Here is a 21,369-nt window from a genome sequence, read left to right as displayed (position 1 = left end):
GAGACGCCGTAGTGGAGGGCTCCGGAAATTTCGACCACCTGGGGTTCTTTAACGTGCACTGACATCGCACAGTACACGGGCCTCTAGAATTTCTCCCCCAAAGAAATTCTAGCCGCCGCGGCCGGGATCGAACCCGTGTCTTTTGGGTCAGCAGCCGAGCACCATAAACGCTGAGCCACCGCGGAGCCATCTGGAATCTGGGTCGGAGATGCACGGCGCTGAGATCAAGCCTCAGAGAACGCATGTTAGAAAGCAGGCACGTAGCCAAGAATTATTTTCAGGAGGGGCTCTGAGGTGTTTTCTTGTAACCAGCGGAGGGCGAGTGCTGCTCGTTGGTACATTCCCAACAAAAGCACCGCTAGGAGAACAAGGAGTGAGTGGGGAGACCCGGGCCTCCCCGGGCCACTGCCCTCCCCCTTAGACACGTGCCTGCTATAAAATACTGACGTCATCATGGCCTCCTTCTAAAAACGGTCAGTATAGCGGCAATGCCTGCATTTTTTTCGACTCTTCTCTTACAAAAATTTATTTGGACAGTCTGTAGACTGTCTGCACACTTTTTTCGGTAAAGTCCAAAGACTTTCTATACACAAATTCTATAAACTAGGCGATAAGCAATACAAATACTATAGAAAGTCTGTAGACAATCTATAGATTTATGACCATACACTTTTAGTAGATATATACAGTTTATTGACTAGGAAAAACTACTGGAATGAACCCACAACCCTGTGGCAACCTAAACTGAAATGTGACCAGCATTACGAGAACAAAACAGACCATACAAAAGCAAGGAGAGGAAATGTTCATTTATAGACAATTTGTAGATTTATGGCCATACACTTTTAGTGGATATATACAGTCTATAGACTAGGAACACACAGAAACAAATATCTATAGGAAGCCAATAGAGTCTATAAAAAGTCTATGAACAGCCTATAGACTATTTTGACAAGGGTTTCTAGCTCATATATGTATAAGAGCTCAGCTTGAAGTGAAAGTAGCCTCTCCCTCTCATCAGAACGAGGGAATGAAAAGATACAGGCAGTTGAATTCCCCCTCTTGATCTCGGTAGAGGGAAATTTGGTTAAAGATGATTGTTGTAGGATTCTTGACGTCTTGCAGATTCGTTTTGCTCAATCACATTGCAAGAGGACACTTCTGGAGAGGTTAAACTTTTATAACAATTAAAAGCACAAAGGAGGATACAAGCAAGGAGAAAACATATTTACAATTGACTGGCTCGCAGTTCTAGGTGACGAAACCAGCCCTCGGTCCTGCCGAAGCAGCGGGTTTTAAATCCTATGTCCCCGCCCTCGGTGGGAGAATAACCAATCAAGTACTATACAAACATCCACCCAATAACTTATTGGGGAAAGGAAAATACCACCAATCAGCAGTTGGGGAAAGAATAACACAACCAATGAATGATTGGGGAAAGAAGGTAACTCATCGCGACACTGTACACATATGCACACTTTCCACCATCACGATTTCGGATAATTATGCTTTCCCGCTGCGAGCTTCGCGAACACTCGCTTTCCCAACGTCCGGTTGCCGCCAAGTTCGAGGAACGCTATTTCAACTCATCTGTTTCTCGTCGTCGCTCCTCATGCCTGCAGCTAGCGTGACAATATGTCAAAGCATGCCGCTGCAGACATGGTACAAAGAGCCACGCACTGTGGCGCGGGTCAGCCTCGCCGTACACACGTGCACACAGGATGCCGCCTAACGACTGAGTCCATGAGGGGAGTTTGACGTCTCCTGTAATCCCCCGCCATTCGGCGCCTCCCTTCTCCCGCTGGGTTCACTGACCCCTTTCTGTGCGGTTGTGCGGAGGGCCTAAGAAAAAGGACTTAATGGGCATTCCCATAAAGCGACCGGATGCAGCAAACAAAACACGCCACCGCGAACTTCACTCCTCCCAACCAAGAATGTCACACAGACACTTGTTGTCAGTGGGACATTAAAGTTCAGCCACGGTGTCCAACAACAAAAGTACATACGCACGCACACACACGTACGTCGGCTGTCCGGTCAGTCCACCAACACGCACACATGCGCCGGCTGTCCGGTCAGTACACCAGCACGCACACATGCGCGCACACAGCGGATATTTCAACCCGCACACACCAGGCTGGAGACCAATCTGCACATTCCAGAATTCACCATGTCAGATCGTTGCCCCAAAGTGGCAGAAATTACTTCTAGCCGCCTACATCTCGAAACAGAACGTCAAGTTTCTGTTGAGCTTTGTCCACAAAATTGGACCAGAATTCAGAATGATCCGGCACAGCGCCTGTTGCAAATGCTTCCGCCGCTATCAGATAGATCATGTCGCTTTCCTCAAAATCGACCGCGGTCACCTGCTCCATGCGCTCTACGAAAACTGCTGCCACCGCGTTTGCGATCGTCCCTTTGGAATTCACATTAGGGTTACGCCGGTCATCAGCTACCTCGCGTGCAGCCCTGCATAGCGCTAGCTCTCTGTAAGGCTGCCCGCCGATGTTCTCTTCAAAGAAAAGCATGCCCTCGTTCATTCTCTTCTCAATAGTTCCTTCAGTAGGGTCAGGCCTCTCATCGGCCACTTCGCATGTAGTTTTGCATCGAGATTCAAGTAGCGCTAGCTCTTCGTATAGGTGCCCACCGACGTTCGCTTCAAAGAAAATCGTGCTGTCACGCCTTCTTTTCTGACAACTACCTTCACCAGCTTGCTTCCCCACTTCTGGCGATGAAGCATACTGTGTCTCCTCCACATCGATACCCACAGGGACAGACGCATTATCCGAATCCTGCAATTCCTTATCAGCTTCGAAAACCATTGCAGTGATCAAACGCGCATTCTTTCCTTCCTCGGCATCAAATGCAGCCTCATCGCTCGTTGTTAGCTCACAATCTGCTGCAAAAACTTTTGCAGCTACCGAATTGGCCTCAAGCTCTACCGGCGTCTCAGATTTGTCTGGAATTTTGAAATGCTCTTCCAAATCAGCTCTCTCATTTTCTTGATGTAGCCGCTCTCTTTCTATCTGGTCTAACAGCGAGTGCGTCTCAGGTGTCACCAACTTCGCTACACCGTCAGCTACAGCTGCTGTTACTGCGCAGAGTGTCAGCTCCGGCTGGCTAACCGATTCATCTTTGGCAGCCAGCTTACCTTCGCCTGCAAAGGGGGTTCCCGTTATGCGCACCTGCTCTAGCTCTTCGTCGAGCGTTACAGCTGCGCCAGAGTTTGCGCCAACCTGTTCTTGCTCAATGCTGAACTCCTGTTCACAAACAAAACACTCATGAGCCTCCTGGGTCTCCTCTATCTCGGCTTGCTCTGACAAGCAGCGCTTCAAAGGCGTGACTAACGCCCCTATGCCCTCGGCCATCTCTCCTGGCACGGCACACACGGTTGGGCCCTGCTGCCTAAACGCTGCAGCTTTCACACCTATAGCCATTGGCCCACAGGTAATTCTCAATACGGGAACATGCTGTTCTCGCTTCGATTTCGGACAGTCAATCATTAGATGCCCAAATTCCATGCAGTCAAAACATTGAACTGCTGCCAATAACATCCCTTTATCAGATTTCGTTCCCTGGTTGAATTTAGATTGCATCTGTGCAAGTTTTATCTTTTCTCGTTCAATTTCGAGTTTCAACTTGCCAATTTCAAGCAGCTGTTCTGCCTTCTGCTCAGTCTCCAAACATCGCATCCTGCCCTCCCGATCGTACCGCACGGCAGCCATCTCCCTTTTCCGTGCTATCATCTATAGCACGAAAACACTACACCGACATGGTGAATTCGGAGGAAGCAGAAAGGTCTCCTACCTCGCAGGTTCCTTTCCTCTGCCACGGTAGTCACGTCGCCCTGAGTGACGACAGCGGGCTCCTTGATGCGGATGAGTTGAGTTGAGCCCCGGCTCTCACAGCAGCTCGCTGACTTGTCCTGCCTCGTTTGACTTGCTGGTCTCCTGGTTCTTCTCTTGAACCTCAACGGGGACGCCTGGTTCCTTCCGCAGCTCACGGACTAGGCACCTCCACGACACGTCGGTCGCCTGGCTCCTTCAGCTCCTCGCCGACTTGAGCCTCCTACGTCCCGATGACCTTGACCAGAAGTCTCCGAAGCTTTCAGCGTCGCTCTGACGCTGACTCACGTTCCTCCTTTAGGACGTACCGCTCTGCAGCTTGTCCACCGACTTGTTCCTCCGCCCCTCCGTCAGGTACCTCGAGCAGGAAGACGTAGCAAATCCTGTCGACTGCGCCAGTTGAATTCCCCCTCTTGATCTCGGTAGAGGGAAATTTGGTTAAAGATGATTGTTGTAGGATTCTTGACGTCTTGCAGATTCGTTTTGCTCAATCACATTGCAAGAGGACACTTCTGGAGAGGTTAAACTTTTATAACAATTAAAAGCACAAAGGAGGATACAAGCAAGGAGAAAACATATTTACAATTGACTGGCTCGCAGTTCTAGGTGACGAAACCAGCCCTCGGTCCTGCCGAAGCAGCGGGTTTTAAATCCTATGTCCCCGCCCTCGGTGGGAGAATAACCAATCAAGTACTATACAAACATCCACCCAATAACTTATTGGGGAAAGGAAAATACCACCAATCAGCAGTTGGGGAAAGAATAACACAACCAATGAATGATTGGGGAAAGAAGGTAACTCATCGCGACACTGTACACATATGCACACTTTCCACCATCACGATTTCGGATAATTATGCTTTCCCGCTGCGAGCTTCGCGAACACTCGCTTTCCCAACGTCCGGTTGCCGCCAAGTTCGAGGAACGCTATTTCAACTCATCTGTTTCTCGTCGTCGCTCCTCATGCCTGCAGCTAGCGTGACAATATGTCAAAGCATGCCGCTGCAGACATGGTACAAAGAGCCACGCACTGTGGCGCGGGTCAGCCTCGCCGTACACACGTGCACACAGGATGCCGCCTAACGACTGAGTCCATGAGGGGAGTTTGACGTCTCCTGTAATCCCCCGCCATTCGGCGCCTCCCTTCTCCCGCTGGGTTCACTGACCCCTTTCTGTGCGGTTGTGCGGAGGGCCTAAGAAAAAGGACTTAATGGGCATTCCCATAAAGCGACCGGATGCAGCAAACAAAACACGCCACCGCGAACTTCACTCAGGCCAATTTATATTTCTTTCTAGAGTTCCTTTAAAACGTAAATGTTACCACAAATTCCAAGAAAATACGCACAAAAGTTTGCAGAACAGACACAATAGTCAAGCCAGAACGGAGCGATGCCGGAATGATTAGCTGACCGAGAATGTAACGGTTCATTGTAGAAGTGAAACAGTCCGCGAAACCAGAAGGTACATTTGGTTTGCTTTTCTGAGCTAAGTCCGGCTGTGGTCTGTGTTCGTCTCACTTCGCGTTACTGTAGTGCACTATGAATGATATTTGCAATGCTGCCAGGGGAGGACTTATGGATCGCTTCCAAAGGGGGTGTTCTATTTGAACCACGTATTTCTTTTCAGCCTGATTTTCCTATGTAAAAGCAAGCCTGGAAGCAGGACTCGTGACTGGCGAGCTGACCGTGTCTCAACCTGTGTTGCCTTTTTCGAAGCACCTAGCACTACGCAATAGACGCATTCCGCTCACCGACTGTAACCACCAATGCCCGAGGCGAGAAATTTAAAATCGCAACGTTCTTCCCACATCCCCCTCATCCTCTCTTCCTAAACATTTTCCTTTCAGCTGTCCCTCGGTTCCGTGATCATGAGCGTTTTCACTAAAGGTCAATATAAGGTTGCTCTATAGTAACCTTTAACTAAAGGTTGCTATAAAGGTCACTCTATGCTCTCAGTTTTGGGGAGTTCAGTAACCCTTAACTCCTTGCTGCCCAATACATACGTACCCAGGACGAACATTCCTTTTAAACTTTTCAACTTTTCTCGTGTGACTTGTTCGCAAGGAGTCGAACCGGCCGTTCTGTGAGCAACCCTTTCAGCGTCGTCATTCATGGCTCGCTTCACATCGCGGACCACCCTGACAAGCGCGCGGATGACCTGCTTCTACCTCATCACGAGCCGGTGAGTAACACGACACGCATGAAGACCACTTTCATCAGCAGTTGCACTAGACTGAAGCCCGCGGGAAAGGGGAAAGGGGGGGGGCTTCTTTAGTTGTTGTTTAAGTTTAAAAGCTTACTGCCGCAACTATGAGGGGAAGACGAACTCATGGATTGTGCACATGTGGTTGAAATAATACATCACTCATTACATTATGATGCCACTCGGCGCGGACGACTACACAAGAATTAACGAACGACGCACTGGACCCGAAACTAAGCGTTCATTCATTACCAGGGTCGAAAAGTACTATCAGATCCCGTGGCTGAAACGCCAGGGCCGTATGCCCAGTATAAGGAGGTGTAACTGAATTATTGCAGACTAACTTCAAACGACAATAAGATAACAAATATATCTCTGATATACACAATATCACTGAGTAACCTGCAATATCACTTAACTTAGGCACAAACACCGGTGCATTTTTGCTGCCATTTTATATAAGCCACGCACTACACATCCATTCTCTTTTTTTACCCCGGTAATTGCTCGCTGTCTTCTCAAAAGTAGTTGGTATACTCAATGAATTTGAGCCATAAAGCCGCTGCACTCCGGAAAGAAACCTTAAAATTCACTTCTTTAAAGCGATCATGCCAGAATATAAAACCCAACAAAACCAATTTGGTTACCTGCACAGTTTCCTTCAAGATGCAAATAGAACAGCATAACAACACGGAAAAACAAACTATCTAGCTTAAATCATGATAACACCCCCGGGATGAATACGGCGCCAAAACACACTGCAAAATTTCCATTTAAAAAAAAATCAGAAAACTTACTCAGCACTTTACGAGGCAGAGTATATTGTTGCCCGCCGACAACGAAGTGACTATCGGTGCTCTTGAAGACGACGACGCTGAGTGTGTTTGTGCGTGCGTGAGCGTTGTTCGAACACCAGGACGTAGAATACCGCTCAGTGCTGTACAGTTCTTAGCAGAGACCTCCCCGTAACATTTGGTGGAGGTGCGGGGTGCCTCACCACCCGCCGTGCGCCCATAAGCTGAGTCTACGCAGTGACCGTCACCCTGCTACCGTTGAATAACAACCCAAGCAGCTCTATCCACGCCAACAGCACCCCGCGACCGGGGAACCTTCTGCGGTACTGACGACGTGGACATCTAGGACTACCTCTCGCTTCATGAGCGTGTCAGCAGGCATAACAGGTGCGGCGCTACGTTCATGACTGCGAACGTAATATGTTACCTTGCCGGAACCGCACGCGTATGGTTCGAAACCCGCGAAGAGGATCTTACATCCTGGGACGTATGCAAACAGATGCTCCGACACTTGTTCGGGAAGCCTGTTGTGCGGCAGCTCGCCTCTCAAAACTCAAATGGAACTTGCTGTTTGCGCCCAAACATCTACGGAATCCTAGATTTCCTATATTCAGGTTGTCTTGGCCCTGTACAAAAAAGTTGGTAAGGTGACGTCCGGGGCAAGTAAGGCGAGGCACATACTAAAAGGGACTGCTGACGACGACGCCTTCCATCTTCTCCTCTTAAAGACTGTTCTAGAGTGCCGACGCTTCGAACAGGCCAAACACAGGTGAACTGCCCACCGTTTTGACCGTCTACCAAACGCAGCTGCCAGTTCCTCGTGCGAGGATCTGCCAACCCTGCGGCAGCCTTCGAACCCAGAAAACTTGATTCGGATCGTGCACCGTGAACTAGAAGCCCCGAATCCCGTCGCCTCCCCCTCACCCACCTTTGCCGGACCTGCAGCGACTACATCTATCATTAAGGTTGTTGTTCACCGGGAGGTTGCGAACACGGGCCTGCCTTCTAGCTACACACTGGAAAGCCTGAGTTCAAGCCTGGTCCGTTCTACGGTCGCTACCGCTACGCCCAGCAACACGTTCACGACAAGTTACTAGTACCGCAATCCTGCGGAGTGGCATAACCCTGACGATTGGCCCACCTGCTTCACGTGCTCATGGGTCAGTCACATGTCTCGCCACTACCGCAGCCGTTTGTCCTTGCCTCCCCGCCCTTTCTCCTACAGTAGCCGTCGTGTCGCACTTCATCGTTTCTTGTCTGGCTATGAGTGAGCCCGCTCCGAGACCGCTCCACCTGCTTCTGGGTCCAGCCTGTCCCCTTCCCCATAAGGACGCCGCTCTCGTTCTCTTCCTCGCAGAAGTTCCTCTCCATCTTCGGCCGGCCACTTCTCAGGAAACTAGCCGATGCAACTCCCAGAGAGGACGCTGCATTGATGCTACGGACAGTGAATCCTCTTCTGAGCCCTGCTTTCCCCTGTAATCTACTCGACGTCCTTGTGATGTCCCTGTCACTTCCCTCATTTACAAGTGGCGCCCAAGTATCAGTCCTCGGCTCATCTTTTCGCCGCCGCCTCAAGAAAGGCCGCTTTGTCCACAGTTCGCGTCGCCGATGGCAGTACTGCTGCCGTTAGTGGAATGTGTAATGCCCGAGTAACCGTTGCCGGTCTTCATATCCCTGTTCTGTACACCGTCCTTCACCAGCGCCCTCTTAACAGCCCACTCTGCCCTTCTTGACTACTCCAGTGGCCTTTTTCGACAGGACCTGCCCCTACGCTCTGACGCCCCCTCCAGCCCTGCCCGCCTTCGCTCCACTGAGTTCGTTCGCATGACAGCTGACTCTGCTGTCCATGTCTCTCTATCGCCTTTTCCGCCTGTTCTTGACGGCGTCTACGTCTCTTGCCCATTACCGATGTAGCTCTCCACCATAACGCCGTTCGCGCACACTTCAAGGTGCGCGTCACCTAGACTTGCACCTACCTTCCTGTCCTTAACTTCAGCCTGTCGTTCCAAGTTCTTCCCGATGGCATTTTGCTCGCTGATTTGTCACCTCTGACCAACTGCACCGTTTCTTCCTAGACACCGGCTCCGCCTTCTGATGTCCCTCAAACCCCTCTGTCACCCATCTCCGGTCCAAATCCTCACCGAATTCACACCGTTGAAGCCAGTCCTATACAGCGGAGAGTGTGCATGCGTGTGCGTTCTTTAAGCCTCAGGTAGTACAGCACCTCTCAGCGCTGCACAATTCTTTGTAGCGTCTTCCATGTAACATTATCATTAATTCCCGATAGTTTATTGACTCCGCGTCACTCGGGAGAGGCAGCTTGTGCATTCATACGAGCACACACTAGGCACATAATGTTATAGAGACTGCAAGACCCTTACACCACTAAGCTAATTCCATCAGCCATAGACGACACTCCTCAAAACGCCGTAACTACTGCCCCACGGACGATAGCGACAGCACGCAGCAATATAGACCGTTGATAATCTATAAGTAACCGAGCAGGCAACTAAAATTATAGCAAAGAAAATTAAGATTTGCTCGAAAAAACTTCCACTCAAGGCCTTCCTCCACCCTCATTTGCGTGTAGACACTCACACGCCATTCATCACGACTTCTTACAAATCCCCGTGTTTCATTCTACAGTACAAGCAGCACGATAAAGAAAAGTTCAGTGGCATGCAAACAACTACCACTTCCCCAGCATTAGTGAGAAAGCAGCCCTTTTAATAGCAGTCCTGCTCAGTGCGAGTGATCTTAATATTTCTTTCACTTCGGTAAAAAGCAAAAGTGATTAGTTGACTTCTCGACTGATGAAATGATTCGACGAATGATAGATTTGCTCACTGATCATTTTAAATGACTAAATGATTCATCAGTCACCTGACTGATTGATCAATTAGGCGATTATTAACACTTTGACTGACTGTCCGATCGACCGACTGAGGCTCGGCATCCACATGTTGTGGCCGCAGCGCCACCGGAGAGGCTGCAACTATGAGTGTTCGTGTTTGTCAGTTGCAGCAGTGCGTTTGTACCACACTACTAACAGCAGAGGTCCGTACAAATGCCCGTTCACGCGCACAAACCCACACACACACACACACACAAACACAAACACACAGACACACACAAACACACACATACAAACACACACGCACAAATACACACACAATAACACACACAAACACACACACATACAAACACACACGCACAAATACACACACAATAACACACACATAAAATACACACACACAAACACACACACAGAAACGCACACACACAAACACACACACACAAACACGCACACACGCATACAAACACACACACACGCACGCGCACAAATACACACACAAACACACGCCCCTGGCCGACCTCCATGTGGCGTCATTCATGTGGTAACATTCGTGCCAAAATTGTGACGCAACCGTTTGTCGTACAGCGTTCCGGTTGGTGTCATACGAGTTCTCGTTGCCCCGCCGCGGTGGTTCAGTGGTTACGGCGCTCGGCTGCTGACCCAAAAGACGCGGGTTCGATCCCGGCCGCGGCGGCCGAATTGCGATGGAGGCGAAATTCTAGAGGCCCGTGTGCTGTGCGATGTCAGTGCACGTCAAAGAACCCCAGGTGGTCGAAATTTCCGGAGCCCTTCACTACGGCGTCTCTCATAGCCTGAGTCGCTCTGGGACGTTAAACCCCCTTAAACCAAACCAAACGAGTTCTCGTTGCATATAGCTTACACGTGCTAGTCGAGTTGGAGTCTAATTTGTGACGGACTCCAGCTGACAAGCGGTGTCATAAGCGCGTGTGTGTGCGGGTGACGTCATACTCAAAAAAAAAGAGACTGATCTCCTGAAATAAACTCAGTTCGCAAACCGCAACCAAACGTCTGCATTAGAAGGGCACCCCAGCATTTTGACTAAGTCCGTGCTACCGAACGCCGCCCTTGCGGCGCCGTTTATTTTTTATTTTATCTTCACCCCCCCCCCCCCCCCCCCGAGCCCTCTCCCCGCAGCGCCCACGCGTTCGAGAATGCGATCGTCCTTCGCCGAGTGTTATGGCGCCACACGTCAATACGATCCCTCCCCCCCCCCCTCCACCCCCGGCTTCGTCACGTGGAAGTCCTCGCGGGGATCGCGTACTACGCATCTTCCTCCTACTACTATTATAAGCTGCGAGCGCGGCTTCGTAAACATCGCCACCGCCAACGTCGCGCTGAAAGCGTTGTTTACAGACGCCCCCGTCCACTCTCGGCACCGCGCAGTCGAGAGCCGGTCTTACGCGGGGAATTGCACTCCCCTCGTTGTAACCGCAGCCACACGAGAGTCTCACTACGACACCCAACGAGGCAGGATCTCCAAACAAAGCGAACTCCTCAAAACTCCCGCGCGCTCTCGCCCGTTGTGCAATCTGCCGACCACTGTGATGCTGCGTGTTATCACGTTACGAGTTCCCACAGTAGACTCTGTCTCAGCCGATGGCCCGGTTGGTCCTTGTGTTTCGCAGTTTTATGACGAAAACCATTAATGGCTCAAATTGCCGTCCCTTAACAAAGCGTGTCACACGCGTTTAACTCGGGAACTATAACGAGCCCCTCCTTCCCCTTCCCTTGTTTGCTTAATGGTGTCTTCAGATAGAGGAGGAAAAAATAGACCAGCAATCGAAGTTTGGCGACTGTAGAGTAATTAGTTAATTAATTATATGCAAAAATGTCGAAACTGCGTCGAAATAGCGCTGACGTCTATATATACGACGGAAACGGTGTGACGTCACATCCACCAGAAGTCGTCACGGCATAGCGAAAATTGTCACAGAATGGTCGGAAAAACGTCGGATTTGTGTCAAATTAGATAGGAAAACGTGTAATTAAGCGTAATTAACACTTAAGAGCCCAAAAAGATGTCTAATTTGGGTATCCATACAGCCACGGGAACGGTGTGACATCACATCCACCGGAAGTCGTCACGGCATATGCTGTCCTCGGCTTTCGCCTCTCAACACTTTGTTGCCGAAGTGTTCTCGCAATATTTTACAGCGATGGCGCTGGTTCCGCTAGTTACGCTGCTCCAGCCAACAAATGTCACTTGTTTTAAAATTGGATGCAGGGCCATTATAGGAAGACCCCACAAAAAAGAAGTACGTTGTGTCGTTCTCTCTCTCGGTGTTCTTCCTAACAAACCTATATCCAATTTTAAAAGAATAAGCGATCAACTAGCCCAGCACCAAGTTCTACCACACGTCACTTGTCACGTGATGGTGTCAAGACTGCTTATTTCCGCTTCAAACCGCAATGTATTTTTGAATAATCTCATCAAACACTACAAATGCAAAACTAAGGTACGCATCAAACTTCAGCCCGTCGTTGCACCTACAGCGAAAGTACCTAAATTAAACTGCTGCAATGTCGAAATCCACCGACCTCACCTCTGAAGTTGGGAGATCGCAACATACCGAACGTCAGTGCACATACAGTTAGGTTCAGTATGAAAGGGAGCTATGAGTTTGGGCCAAAGAGAGATTATGTATCTTCAGTTTAGTTGAAAATCTATTTCGGGAAGTATTCGCAAACAGGAAAACTAATCTAAATAAAAAATTAAGAAAGCGCTTGTCGCTTCTTAAGGCGTAATCATTCATTGAATTCTGATATGCTTCACGTGATATTGGCACTACTGCGCATCTCAGCAGACTGCGGCGGCACGCAATAGCTTTCAGGTGAGTACAGCTTTTTTTCCTCTGGTGATGGAAGAGTAACTAATAAATTGAGATACTCAGATCCCATGTCAGTCCTTTTCGCGGAACGTACTCTGTCTGGCTATCTTTTGCCGGAGAAATCAAAGCTGCAAAGTACTACGAAGCTGCGGAAGCTACGAAATTACGTAGCAACGACCTACTGCAGCCAAGCACACTGGTCTGGAAGCGGTCGTCTCGCGCTCGTAGACCTTCAGCATCACTGCAAACAGGCTGTGCGAGGGCGTGTAAGGCCGACGCACGAAGCAATAAAATATCACGCAAACCCTTCGCTCAATCACGCTCGCACGCGAACACCTGCATCTCTTATTTTTACAGGCTCCGATAGAATCGTGGCTGACCAGCAACAGCTGACAAGCTCTTCTCGGACCCGAAACTCACGACTTCAATCAGCCGAACAGCTCTGATTCCTGCTTACGACCACCGACAAGCACAATTCTGATTCAGAAGAAGAAATGATTACTTGGCGACTCCCCGATGTCATACGGCTTCTTTCTACCTGAACTGCGGCAGTGGCTAAAACAGAAAAATAAAAACAGTTCTTCGTGTGCAACTTCCTCGGCGCCATTTCCGATAGTTTGTTGACAAATGCAGTTTTGTACATAACGAATACATAGGGGACATTGGGGACAAATAGACATCTGCCCGCACATTTAGACTACAGGGCATTCTAACAAAAGATATACAAAGAGACTACGCACCTTTTGTAAGCTATAAAGGCAAAAATAAACGGAATACACGTGTCGCCCTCGTCGGACGATTTCAGAATGAAACTGCATACGTCAACACCAGTTTACGCTGATCCCGGAGGCTACGGTACACCACCATTCAGTATACAAAACGGCGGAAATCAGCCCTTCTCGAGGAGCACATCACGAGTTTGGTTCGGTTTTGCTTTGTGGGGGACTTAACGTCCCAAAGCGACTCAGGCTATGAGGAATGCGGGTGTGAAGGACTCTGGAAATTTCGACCACCTGGGGTTTGAATCAAGTGGCAAGAAATTTTTCAAAATGATTTTTTTTTTTCCACCCAGAAATGGTTTTTTTTTTCGTCTCCGGAAAAGTTTAGCATACACAGAGAGATCCACAGAATCAACCTTTACCCAAGACACTATTTCGATGGAGTAGTGGTCAGTGTCCCTGGTTGTCTTCCAATAAGGCAACAGAGCAAATTTAGGCCAATAGAATAACATATGGGAGTAAAACGCACAATTGTTGCAAGAGCCGCATAAAGGAGGCGTTCTGTCGGCTGCAGGCCAATGCCCCATGCCCTTTTTACTTACTTTTGACGCAGTTCCCTTTACTTACTTGATTTTGAGCGATACATGCATGCATCCCTGTCTGTTATTATAGCGAAAGCATTTCTAGGCTGTCTCGGTGGGGTCGCGCCACCAAAAGGTGTCCACAAAACGTATCCGTAGCAGTTATGACGTTCTCGGAAGAACTACCATCAAACGTGTGGTTGTAAATGAGAGAGAATCATGTTAGAATGCAGTGCAAAAAAAAATTTGTCGATAGCATGACTAGTTAATAAATTATAACCAGAAATGTCAAAAAGACGTCTAAATAGCACGGACGTCGATGCAGTGAATGGACAGGAAAACAGCCGTGGACGCCAAAATAGTGCAAAAAGAGGGAAACGATAATAAAGTTTGAAATTAATTGAAATGTATTTGATGAGTGATCATTAATCGAACAAAAAGTTTCATTGACGTAGATTAATTAGTTCATTAATTATCAGCAAAAACCATTGCATGGTAGAATAGGTTGGACGGGGATATAGTAAGTGGACGCGAAAGCAACCACAGCGCCAAATTTGAAAAACCAAAATGGCTGATTGAGATAAAAGAAGCTATAATCAGAGCAAACAAATCAATGTTTAATTAAATCATAAGATAATTACACTAATTCAGTAGTTAAGTTAACAAACGAAAAGAAAATAATAAAGAGAGGCGACGAGTGCCGAGGAGCCGTCAAAGCTTTCGCATTCTCCCAATGCGGGTTGCCGCAGTGATCTCTGATTTTTTCGCTCCCTAGCACCGCTTTTTTTCTTCCGCTCCAATTCATCGGCAATTACCGAAAGCATTAGCGCGTGACTGCAGCTGCGAAAAAAACATTTGCGGCTCGCCGATAACAGCTTGCCGCCGTCGTCCTATCCATCCGTCATCGGCGAGCAGCCGAACGCCCCGAACATCGGGAACGTCCAAAAGCACCCTATCGAAATCGCTGCCGCCCACGCACTGCAAACACAGCGCCCGCAAAGCTCCAAATTATTTTCGGCCACAGAAACAACGTCCCTTTCCTTCCCAGACCTGACCTTCGCCATTCAGCCCCACATCTGGCCACTGCTCGCGGAAACCCGAAATGGTTTTTCCATTTCCCGATACGGCCCTTCCGCGACATGTTCCCCAAAGAAAGGGACGGGAGAAAGAGGGAGGGGGGGGGGCAGCTTTCAAAATAGCCGATAAGCGTGCCAGTATGTTTGGTGCAGCGTTGTTTCCGAACGCAATTACTGCAACCAAAGATTTGTTGTTTTTTTTTTTCCTTTTTTTGTCGGCGGTGGCTTTATCTAAGAACCATGCATACACGAGCAGCACTCGCAGAGTTCTATTCTCTACAATGGAGGAAAGACGTACAGCGGCTTCAAATGAAGGGTGAAGGAGAGGAGGTTGCGCTAGAAAATCGAATAAAAGGGGGAGGCTTCGCTCCCTTTTTTGTTTTCACTTTGCGCTCAATAATGACAACGGTGATGAGCTACTGGAAAAGAATGTGGCCGTGGGATCGTTAGGGAGTTCCCGCGAATCCCCCTTCCCCCCCCCCCCCCCCCCCCCCGGCCCTCACCACCTAGTGCTGCGAGCACATTGATCGCATCAGGCATCAGGCCTGTCTTTCTGTGCCTTCTTACAAGCGCCGTGGAAGGGTAATCGCTGGAGACCATTACGGAACGTTCCAAGGCTCCGCGAATACGCGAGCTTTTAAAACGGAACGCCAAAGTGTGCAGTGCAGTCAGCGCCGCGCGTCGGAAGTGGGCGGAATTGCGCTTTGACTTCGTAACCTAACCAAACTTTACGAACGGAGGAGAAAGCATGCACTCGCTATGCCTAATAATATTATTCAAACTGGCTGAATCCCGTTTGCATGTGTGAGCAAAAGCAGATTAATTAGTAATGTTCGGAAAGAGAGTAAACCTTAGATCGCTACTGGATAATACTACTTGTGCGGCGAGTTTGAATGTCAATAAATCAGCTTCGCTTCTTATACGTGGCCGCGCAACGTTTCGCACTAGTCTTGTTCCTAGTTCGACAAGCAAATTCTGCGAGTTGGGTAAGTAAGTGAGTAAGTAAGTAAGTAAGTAAGTAAGTAAGTAAGTAAGTAAGTAAGTAAGTAAGTTTTTTATTTGGGACAAAATTTACAAAAAATTCTGTCCTGGGTGAGTAGGCTAAAGACGGTTTCCCGCCTGACGAGGCCATCCCACCCTTGACAGCAGAGGCAACTATTTACAGGGTTTGAAGACACGTGTAAAAAGTACATACAAACAGATCGCAACAGTGTAATTATAGACAATGCATTTAAACCACGTATGCACAACATATTTGCAAGAGACAAAAAATACAATAGGTTGAAATACAAACAAAAAAAATGCCAGCTTACGTACATCAGAAATAAAATAAACCAGACAAAATAAGAAATAGCGTAATTGCGTTTACGCTATTTCTGTGACGGCGTAGACGGCCTTTATGGTTTCTAGACGCTCTGAGAACAGAGCAAACACCGCAGTGCGAAACCTATGAATAGGTCGGATAAAAAGCTTTGAACTTCAGGAATTATTGCCTTTAGAGGATCCCACGTTGCACAAATGCAAAATAAGAATATCAAGAAAGACACACTTACTGTCTCATAAAACTGAGACCTTAAGAACCCTAAATTGTGCACAGCTATTCAGACCTATGCCTTTGATTCGTAGCAATATTCATAGCGCCCATCACCTGCCAAAAGTGCCGTACTCCCCGCGTAAAATTGGCATCATTTTGCCTTTACGGTTAACGTTTGCGATGAGTAACCTGCCAGGAGACCTTCTGCTAACCTGGCCACCGGCAATCAGACTTCGCTCTGATAAATGAAGTGGGAAAGGCTGCTTCTATTATATTCTGATGAGTTGCAAGTCCTTGAAGCAGAGAAAAGAAGTCACATACCCCAGTTTGTAGCTTCTGTAATGCACCGGACATGAAGACTTCAAAAAATTAGATCAAATGTGAATCACTAACCATCCGCACCAGGGTGAAAATACAAGGCGCGCCTACGCATTGACGATCCCCCACACAAAAAAAAAAAAATAAGCGGCAAATACGTCCCGCCTAACAGCCACCATCCTTAAGGAATCAATGACCAGCGTCAGGTCTAGAAGGCGCTCGCGCTTACCGGAACTTTTCTGCCCTCAGATTACTCGTTATAGACGACTGCGTAAAAATTATGACTTAAAATTTGTCACTCTGTGCTTGCTGTTTGCCAGGTTACTCGCCTTTGCTGTAATAATTTCATTTTGTTTCAACCTGCTGCAATAATTTTATTTTATTTTAATTTGGTCCAAAACAAGAATAACTCAAGGTTTTTGGGACACAATTTTTCGCTAGGCGGCTGTCGCAACGTGCTTGTCACGCATCCAAACAGAACGTGTGAGTAAGACGTAAAAAGATCGGTACCACAGGCTTTCAGACGTTCGGTGATGTAGCCAGAATGATCTAGGCGAGAAATACCCCGCCATCCATAAGCAGATTCATCGAACTAGCCACTCGAAAAGGCTCCAATCGAACCGCCCTGTTTTGCGGCTCCTCCTGTTGGACCACTTACGAAAAACAGGTAAAGCATATAAAAACGTCGGCGCGTGCACGCCTCTGACGAAAAGCGTGAAAAAGACAAACCTCGCACTCCAACCCCCACACCCGCGCATCGAGTCACGAACGCAGACAGGCAGCTCGTTTTTAGAACGTCGCCCTCCATCAGAAACCAGCGGCTACGCACAAGCCATCAAAGCGTTACAGGGCACGAACATGCCACGCGACGCGGGCTTTCCAAATATGGCGCCCCAACCCTTTCGTCACGCCACCACCGCCTCGACCGACCAAGGCACGCAAGTCATCCAGCGATATAGTAAACCGCGGTAGCACTCCTCCCCTCCCCTTCCCCTCCTCCTGTCTCGCCCCATTTCATTTTCGCAAGGCTCCCGTACCGTCGCCGTTCTTTGCTTTCACTCGCGCGGCGCAGGATATATTCAGCACCAGTGAGGGAGGGCACCCCTACATAGCGGGGCTTCCCGCAAATACTGCCACGTGGCTGAGGCTTTCATTACCGACTGGATAAATAAACTACCTCTTCTCCCGGCCTTGTTCTACTCTGAAAACGGCTTCGATCGCAGACGACAAGGAGCACCCACGGTAGTGGCCAGGGGGCGCTTCGGTCGCCATAAACTTTAGGTTTACAACCAGGGGCCGCTTCGGTCGTTATATAAGGGTACGTGTGGATAAATACCGACTGGATAAATAAACTACCTCTTATCCTGGCCTTATTCTAGTATGAAAACCGTGTCAACCCTAGACAAGAAGAACCCACGGTGGTGGCCAAGAGGCGCTTCGGTCGCCATATAGCTTTAGGTTCCCACCCAGGGGGCGCTCGGTCGTTATATACAGAGGGCAGGGGAATGTGTGGCGTCCAGTTTCACGCTTCCCTGGTGTGTTTATGTTTGCGCCTGCTTTATCCTGGCCGGATTAGATGGCAGCGTGGCGAAAGAGGCAGAGGTCGAGGCGCCTCCATATTTTCGGCGTGTTTGCCCGAGGGGCTCCCCTTTCGTTGATGGAATTTGCTAAACGGCGGCGGCTAATGGAGCAGGCAGCAGGCGCCCAGCATAAAAGGCACAGACACCCCCCGGGGAACTCCGAGACCGCAGAAGAGATGGGGGTCCCGGGCTTGTGCACAAAGCAGTAGCAATGCTCATCATACCGCGCGTTCGTATAAGCGAGGAAAGAAAAAAAGGACGCCTATTTCTGGTGTCTTGCTTTCTGTGTGGTGTTATAGAAGGAAGAAGGAAGCTATTGACTAACCACAGCTACGCATCTCTGGTCGCCCACCGGTTCCCAACTTGCATACCACTGACTGTCACGTCCTCCTTTGGAGGAAATGTCAATCATTCGTTGACGCCGAGGCTACAAATTAGGCACAACTGCTTTGCGTGCTGGGCGTGCGCGTGCAGGTAGAAATATGATTCTTATTTATCCTTACGCATATATCCGACTTGTTTACGTGATGTCGCCGTTTCTAACGATTATCCTCCCCTCCTACCTGCCGTGTGCTGCTTCGACTGGCGACACCTTGTCGCCAAGATCTTTCTCTCCAGGTACAGAAGTAATATGCAAGGAAAAAAATACCGAGCCCACAAAAACCAAATTTATTTTCCCTTTTGCGTGAAAGCTGGAAGAGTATTAAGGAGATCATCACTCCACATAAAAACTGCTCTGAAAGAAACTGCAAACAGTTTCACTCGTTCCTCAAAACTAACTGCTGGTGGCGTCAAAAAAAGACCTCGCCTTTTCAAATTGTTTCGACCTTTCCTCGTATTAGCTTCAGAAAACCTGTTACAGGGGATTGCACTAATTCAGAAGAAAATTTCGCAAGTCACAGCACAAATTCCCTAAGCAACCGTGCTATGAAGTCTCCCTCCCTTCTTATGTCCCAAAAGGCCACTAGTGAAGATCGGACCAATTAAAACCAGTTACGGTCCTCAATAGCACACAGAGGCAGTAAAGCCAAAGTCTCATGCAAAAAATTATTTCAGTACAAAAACAAAAACTACCGTAGCAATCATTCAGATTACCCTCGCTGCAGGACAAAGGACAAAATCGTCTATCACTGGCCATCCCTGTCCTGGACCAGCCGTGACCACGCGTACCCTCAAACATAATCGTAATCTCGTTTCCCCACCGGACACCCTGCAAAAGCTACAGAGCTTAAAGCTAACGAGAAACATGTGCCATGAAGCAGGAACCATAATCCGGCGCGTTAGCCAGGTTACAGGCAAAGTCAAAGCCCTAAATGACACTGCTAGAACATATGGTTTCGGTTTCTTGGGGTTTAACGTCCCAAGGCGACTGAGGCTATGAGAGACGCCGTAGTGAAGGGCTCCGGAAATTTCGACCTCCTGGGGTTCTTTAACGTGCACTGACATTGCACAGCACACGGGCCTCTAGAATTTCGCCTTCATCGAAATTCAGCCGCCGCAGCCGGGATCGAACCCGCGTCTTTCGGGTCAGCAGCCGAGCGCCGTAACCACTGAGCCACCGCGGCGGGGCTGCTAGAACATATGGCAGGCCGTGTTGGTGCATCCTTCCCAAGCAGCACGGGTAATCGGACCCCCTTATAAAAATGGTCTATAGACAGTCTATAGAGTTCTTATTGACTCTATTGACTTCCTATAGATATTGCTTTTTTGTCTCTTCTAAGTCTATAGTCTGCCTATAGACAAAAGTCTACTAAAAGTGTATGGCCATAAATCTATAGATTGGTATTTGTATGGCCTGTAGACTGTTGTCTGGGATTTGTATATAGACAATCTATAGACTTTATTGACAGAAGTCTACAGACACTCTATAGATTGTCTAAAACTTTTTTGTATTGCCACATTGCAAATGGATGGTTTCATTCTTGTCCTTTGCAGGACCGGCCTTTACCGATACGTTACCAGTACAGCGCAGACTACGTGTGCTGCTCAGGTCGGTGGACAGTACCACAGCACAGATAGACACAGACGATAGACAGAAGTGGATGAGAACGATAATGGGCCGCAACGTTCCCTCCTGTCTCCGTGTTTATTTCACCCGCGTTCATCAGCGCCTTTACTACCTGCCTATGCCTATACGAATATCCGGTTTCAATATAGACTCAATATTCAGCGGAACCTGCAGGCCCGCCGCGGTCGCTCAGTGGCTATGACCCCTCGGCTCCTGAGGCCAAGATCACCGGATCGAAGCGCGGTCGCGGCAGCCTTATTTCGATGGAATCAAAATGTAGAAACGCATGTGAGCTGTTCGCTAACAGCATGCACGTTAAAAAAAAGGGCCAGGTGGTCAGAATTAATCCCGAGCCCTCTACTGCGGCGTGTCCAATAGCGCATGTGCCGCGTTGAGAGGTTAAACACCGCATACCATTTATGTACCATACCAGCAGAGTCAGGAAATTGTCCGGACCTGCGTTAAGTCCACTCGTTGAGTCGTATCAAGCTGACATGTCTGCACAGCCTAGCAACCAGGGACAATAGACGTTACAAGCAACGATTCAAAGGACTGCACGACACCCAAGGTGAGCCGACGGAATCGATGCCTAAATACAACACCGGAAAGGGGCAGCAAATTAGCTCAGCACTCCAAAGCAGCCATATCGGACGGCGCGTCCTTCCTCGTCGCGCTCTCTGCAAGGCAGCTTTAGCCGGCACTGCTCGCTGGCGCAGTTCGATACTTGCGGTCCCCGTTGCGGGTTGCGCTTACTTTCCGCCGCACTCTATGGCCCGCGTTATTACCGAAATGGGCTGTCGTCCTTTAGAAGTCGCGGCATATGCAACAAAAGACCACTTGTTTACTGAGCGCCCGGGCCTTGCTTAGCGTGCAGCCTGTCATTAGAAAGATAACAAAGCGGATCCCCATGCGGAGAGCCAAAAAAAAGAAACGGCGGGAAAAATCCATTACACGAAGCAATAACGACATCCAGCACTCAGTTATGTATGAAATAGACTGCTTTTCA

At 48.7% G+C, this 21,369-nt stretch overlaps 2 protein-coding genes across 8 annotated transcripts in view; one reads left to right on the top strand and one right to left on the bottom strand.

The window, feature by feature from the left end:
• LOC149346862 (scoloptoxin SSD976-like) overlaps positions 1-13,090 on the top strand; it is a 111,074-nt gene extending 97,984 nt beyond the window's left edge. For all 6 annotated transcript variants that reach the window (XM_089586707.1, XM_089586710.1, XM_089586704.1 and 3 more), the window contains one exon: positions 12,905-13,090. In XM_089586707.1, the coding sequence (XP_089442833.1) occupies positions 12,905-12,940 (36 nt within the window). In that variant the 3' untranslated portion in view covers positions 12,941-13,090. The remainder of the gene's footprint in view (positions 1-12,904) is intronic.
• The window catches only part of LOC149346861 (uncharacterized), a 146,729-nt gene that overhangs the window by 37,915 nt on the left and 87,445 nt on the right, over positions 1-21,369 (bottom strand). The window lies entirely within an intron of this gene.

This window comes from Amblyomma mixtum, chromosome 4 (assembly GCF_055824585.1).
Source record: "Amblyomma mixtum isolate Tamu chromosome 4, ASM5582458v1, whole genome shotgun sequence".
NCBI classification, from domain to species: Eukaryota; Metazoa; Arthropoda; class Arachnida; order Ixodida; family Ixodidae; genus Amblyomma; species Amblyomma mixtum.
Note: the sequence above shows the minus strand (reverse complement) of the source record. Positions and strands in the feature narration are given on the sequence as shown.